Here is a 6,000-nt window from a genome sequence, read left to right on the forward strand (position 1 = left end):
CTTTGTACGCTCAGGTCTGGTGTGTGGGTTCGAGGCCTGCGCGGTTGTCTGAGGACATGTGATGCTGACATCATCTCATTGGCTGAGGTAGAACCCAAGTGGAGGGGGGGGGCTCGTAAAGTCTGGAGCCAGCCCGGACTGGGTTCTGGAGGCAGTAGGGGGTGTGTGTGTGTGTGTGTGTGTGTGTGTGTGTGTGTGTGTGTGATGATGTGATGGCTCTATTTCTCCGTGGTGATGACATCTCGTGGTGATAGTCGGGGGTTATTACGACGCGAGAACACTTGGGAGGAGAACAGATCTCTTGTCTCACGCGATCTGACACGAAACTCGTTCGGTCTTACAAAGACCGCACGTTTTTCAGTGTCAACCGCTTTGACCGGTCCCGACCGGATCAGACTCTACTCAGTGCAGCTTTAGGGTCTGCCTCAGCACCCCTGTCAGCCTTCCACGTGAATAGAGAGGGAGGATGAGGGGAGGTAGTTCTGACTGGACATAGCTGTGGCAGAGGGACATTTCACGCGGCGGGGGGGGGGGGGGGGGGGGGGGGGGGGGGGGGGGGGGGGGGGGGGGGGGTGTTGGGTAGGGGGGCTCCACGTAGACAACACCACTCTTGTGGTCGGCACCAGGAATGGATCTGTCAGCTCAGGAGATTAGAAGGATCCGGCGGGCGGCCACGAGCGTGGACCATGTGCTGAGCAGCCACCTCGCAGTCAGACGCTCTGAAGCATGTTTTCAGAACCCCCCCCACACCCCTCCTTCTCCCAAGTCCCTCGCGCGCTGTTTCTGTTGCTTTGTCTCTCTTTCTGTCTTTCTCTCTCACTGTCTCTGTCTCTGGGTGTCAGTCTGTCTTTGTCTGTCTGTCTGTCTGTCTGTCTGTCTGTCTGTCTGTCTGTCTGTCTGTCTGTCTGTCTGTCTGTCTGTCTGTCTGTCTGTCTGTGTCTTTGTCTCTCTCCCTGTGTCTCTGTCTCTGTCTCTGTCTCTGTCTCACTCTGCCTCTGTCTTTGTCTCTCTCTCTCTGTCTCACTCTCTCTCTCTCTCACACCCTGTCTCTCTCTCTGTCTCTTTCTCTGTCTCACTCTGTCTCTGTCGCTCTTTCTCACTCTGTCTCTGTCTCTCTCTCTCTCTCTGTCTCACTCTGTCTCTGTCTCACTCTGTCTCTGTCTCTGTCTCTCTCTCTCTCTGTCTCTGTCTCTGTCTCTGTCTCACTCTGTCTCTCTCTCTGTCTCTGTCTCACTCTGTCTCTGTCTCTTTCTCTCTAGGTTTCTCCCTCTCCCTCTCTGTCTGTGTTTTGATTGGAGGGGGAGAGGGCATTAAAGGGATAATAAAAGGAAAACGGGATTGTGTGTGTTGTTTTCATGAAAGGCACATTACCCTGAGTTGTTGAAAAGCCCCATCCATAACAGCCCCAACCACAACCACACATCTCTCTATCTGATGTCTGGAGGCCCTGAGCTATTCCTGGCTCATTTTACCCCCCCCCCTCCCCCTTTCTTATCCATTTATTTCTTCTTCTCTTCTTCTTTCTGGTTTGGTTTTCTTGGGACAGTCCTCACCCATAACGCTTATGGCAGCCTCCTACACCCAGCTGTTATCAATGGAGGATGGACACATGCTCATACGTGCACGCACACACACATACACGGACACATACACGCACAGAGACTCGCATGCACGTGCATAAAAACACACACACGAACACACACACACAAAAACACACACACGAACACGCACACACAAAAACACGTCCACGAACAAACACACAAACCTGTTGCACGCCTACACATACACACACACACACACACAGACACAGACACACACAGACGGAGGCCGAGGCAGAAGGTGGCGCCCTGAAGAAGACGCGTGTGTCGCGGTGTGTGTGTGCGTGTGTAGCGGGCGGGGGGGGGGGGGGGGGGGGGGGTACACATCAACATGAGGGTTGAAAGAGATTTCTGGGCTCTGCGCACACTTGGCTGCTAAATATTTCCCTCTGAAGCATTTGAATTATAGTAAAATTGAAAAAATAAAAATGTTGCAATCTCCCTGGAAGTCGCACCATATCCAGGCTGTTTTCCTCTGGGACGGACATTAAACCGAATCGCCAATAAGAAAAGAAACTCAATGAAAAACAGTACGACACGAGGAGCGAATGACCCCCGTCTCCCCAAGGCCTCGAGAACCCAGCAGTCCAAACACGGTCTGGCTTTACTAAGGTACATAGACACACCGCCCCGCGCAGAGCCGGCTGCTGGCCGTATGACAGACACAGAGCTGTGAGTCTGTGAGTGTGTGTGTGTGTGTGTATGTGCATGACAGCATGAGTGTGTTTAGGTATGGATACATGATGTATGCATGGTTGCGAATGTGTAATACATGTGTGTGTGTGTGTGTGTGTGTGTGTCCCTGCTTGTGTGTCTCTCTGTTTGTTTGTGAGTGTCTGTCTGTGTGTGTGTGTTTGTGTGTGTGTGGGGGGGTTGGTTGTGCAATGTATGTACTACTTCTGTGTGTCTCTGGTTGTGTCTCTCTGTGTTTGTCTGTTCGAGTGTGTGTGTGTGTCTGTGTGTGTGTACGTGTAATGTATCCCCTACGTGTGTTCATCTGTGATTGTATGTCTGTGTGTGCAACACTGTGCATGCACATGTGTTTATGTAGGTGTGCCTGTTTTTGTGAGTGTGTGCGTGTTAGTGTGCATGTGAATGTTTAAATGCATGCGAGTGTGTGAATGTGTGTGTTTATATAGGCGTGCCTGTATGTATGTGTGTGTGTGAGAGTGTGTTCTGTGTGTGACTGCGTTGGAGATGGAGGACCCCCGAGGTTCCCAGTTGGGTGGGTTTGTCTAACCCTCTAACGGCCTTCCTGTTGCCCTCCTGGCGACACCGGCCCCCCTCTCCACCGTTCACCGCTGAGAGACGGGCGCCATACAATGCCTACGGAGCTGTCGGCCATGTTAGTGGGGCTCTGGAGGGGAGACTGACATCAGATAGGCTGCCGTTGTTGTTGTTCCTGTTCTAGCTGCTTATCCACCTCTGTCTCATTGTCTTTTTGTTGCGTTCTATCTCTTGCCTTTTCTCTAGTTTTCTGAATTGAGGTCAGAGGGGGATTTTGAAAGTGCGTTTGGTATGGCAACGGTTGTTTGTGTCATTCGCTTTGCCTAAAATATACACGCTGACAATTTAGTTACATTCGGAGTTAACGCTTCCCAAACATGCTGACTAAATAGCCATTGGTTTTATCCAAAGAAAAATACTCAAATGTTTTGACAACACCAAAGAAAACAAACCACCCCTTTTCTGGTTATGCTGACAAACAGTTTTGTTGCCATAGTCGCATTTCTCAAAGTAAATGTTATTCATAGCAGGTCATGATGATCTCCCTAGAATGCTGTAAACATTCTGCTAATCTTCACCGCTCAGTCACTGCGTTCTCATTCAGCCTGTTGAGGTGGTCAGGTCTTACAGGTCATGCAGGTCCTCCAGGTTGGTTTGCGGTCGGTGTGTCTAAGTGTTCACTTAGACACACACTGTACTACAGTGTGTTCTGAGGAGGAGATTTGACTTTGGTCTTAACCATGTTCCCGTTGTGTGTTCCCCCAGTGAGTTTGTGTCCTGGCTGATGGACATCGGGGAGACGGGGAACCCCGAAGAAGGGGTGCACCTGGGTCAGGCTCTGCTGGAGAACGGAATCATCCACCACGGTACTCCTCCTCCACCTCCTCCTCCATCCTTCTTCCCCTCCTCCATCTTCCTGCCACTCCTCCTCCGCCCTCCTACTGCTTCTCGTCCTCCTCTTCCTCCCTGTCGCCCTCCTCCTCCTCCTGCGTCGCCTCCTTTTACACCCCCCCCCCCCCCCCACACATCTTCTTTCAGTCTTCATCTGGGTTCTGGACCACCATATCTCCTCCTTGTCCAGCTGTTCTACAAATCATCCCTTCAACTGTGATGATTTGAGACGTTGAGGGAGAGCGGGAGTATTCTAACACTGGCTCTACTCCCAGCTCTGGGGCTAGGGCTAATGACCGTCAGCAAATGGATGTTCCCCAGCGGGGCCACCAATGCAAATACAGATCACATTTTTACCCTCCTCCTTCCCGGCAGATGTCCTATTCAACCCCCCCCCCCCCCCCCCCCCCCCCCCCCCCCCCACTGACACACTGTTAGTGGCACGCTGTTGTCTGTAAGAATTGGTTCTCGCTGAAAGTGTTTTGTGTGTTATGGGTCTGAAGGGTCGACCTGAGGTGCACACATCGGCTCTTGCTGAGCACCGCCTATCGCGTCGTGGCGTCCACGTTCAGCGGCCCGCTCTGCCTCTGCGTTGTCTTCCTGTCCTCAAAGCGCCGGGCCTGTCGGGACAGGGCTCGCTCGTAAATCACTCCCAAACCCTCTATGGCTTCCCAATGGAAGGGGAAATGAGATTGCGTTCTCTTGTTGCTCTCGCCACAAAGACAGAGGTTCAGGGGTACAACGTGCCTCCACGGCTCTGCCTCTCAAATTCAATTACAGAACGTTTTTTGTTATGTACAAAAAAGCAATGTAGTCGACCCAGCCACAGCCTGAGATGGTCGTAGCTGTTGGCCTTTAGAGGCTTTGTGATCTGCGAATGCTCCGTGATGGATGTTGGGCGTCGAGACTCTGGTTGTTGTTCCACTCAAACAAAAAACAAACAGGCTTTGGTCTGAATTGGAGTTTGGTTTAAATTTAAACCCAACCGAAAACAAACCTTTTCCATCACATTTGGTAACATTTTCCCATTTGGTTCGGTTTAAAGTTGTTGTTTTTTAAACCCATTCGATTTCGCATTTCCAAGAAAAGTAAAATGCTACAACTGTTGATCTATGAAGACTTATCCCAGGGTCACAGCTTGTTCCACGAACACACTCCAGGGTATAGGACAAGCTTTGGTTAGTTTGGTTTGGCTTAGTTCTTAAACCCTTTTAGATTTTTACAATGTTGAGGACAATGAATAATGATAGCGTTAGACTGTGAAATGCTCTTTCCATCTGGCAAGTGTCCCTCGGTGAAACTAAACTCCCACTGCACTATTGGTTGTGTTTAAACCCCCAGTCACCGACAAGCACCAGTTCAAACCGGAGCCCGTCTTGTACCGCTTCCGCTACGATGACGGCACCTACCACCCAAGAAGTGACATGCAGGACGTCATCTCTAAGGTAACGGCCTCTTCTTTCTGCCACTGAGCCGAGGTGATGTGCTTCTGCACTGCTTTTCATTAGCCGAGCTCATTTCATTTAGTGCCCACCGCAATTGAAAACCCCTTTTCCTGTGTTTTCCTCCTCCCTCGTCCACAGGGTGTACGGCTTTTCTGCCGTCTCCACAGTCTCTTCAGTCCTGTCATCAGGTATGCGCCATTTGCTTTTCCACTCCATTTCCCCCCCCCCTCTCCCCTCCTCCCCCCTCCCCCGTTCCTCTCACTTCCACCACCTAGGCAGAGATCCAATCCCCCAACACCTGGTCTGTTTCTAACTGCTTAAAAATAGCCCCGGGGTTGCAAGGTTTGGACCCAGAAGATGAGACCAATGATATACAACGCAGAGGACCATGAGCTCATTGCTGCTGTTGTGTTGTTCCTGTGTGCGGGTCTGACATCGGAGAGGAGCTGGCGGTAGGGGGTGATGGAGCACCTCGCGGCCGCTGGGTGATAGGCCTTGGCAGGGCTGGTCTCAGAGGACCAGCAAGGCGTCTCGCATGGAAACAAACAGGCAGCACTGTGTGTTCTCGCAGGGAGCTTTGGAGCACTTGGCGAGCTAATGTCGCTCACCGCTACTTTGTTCAGCACGCATCGTTTTCCCCTTCTGCTCCTCGTTTGTCGAAGCGTTAACTCGCAAAGCGTTAACTCCAAGACAAATGAAACAAAAGGTAACACAAGTGCTCCACTTTTGTCAGAAATATATTTTTCTCGAAAATGAACAAAGATATTGTTTCTGCCGTTTGGCAGCACACCATGTGTGTTCTTCACATCTTTCTTCCATATACCAGGATTCATATATCG

General features: G+C 51.0%; 1 protein-coding gene across 1 annotated transcript in view; it reads left to right on the plus strand.

The window, feature by feature from the left end:
* The window catches only part of prex2 (phosphatidylinositol-3,4,5-trisphosphate-dependent Rac exchange factor 2), a 121,732-nt gene that overhangs the window by 40,100 nt on the left and 75,632 nt on the right, over positions 1-6,000 (plus strand). The window contains exons 11-13 of the mRNA XM_056583819.1: positions 3,591-3,691; positions 5,058-5,161; positions 5,300-5,349. Coding sequence (XP_056439794.1) covers positions 3,591-3,691; positions 5,058-5,161; positions 5,300-5,349 — 255 coding nt within the window. The remainder of the gene's footprint in view (positions 1-3,590; positions 3,692-5,057; positions 5,162-5,299; positions 5,350-6,000) is intronic.

The sequence above is a fragment of the Gadus chalcogrammus genome, chromosome 23, assembly GCF_026213295.1.
Source record: "Gadus chalcogrammus isolate NIFS_2021 chromosome 23, NIFS_Gcha_1.0, whole genome shotgun sequence".
Taxonomy (NCBI): domain Eukaryota; kingdom Metazoa; phylum Chordata; class Actinopteri; order Gadiformes; family Gadidae; genus Gadus; species Gadus chalcogrammus.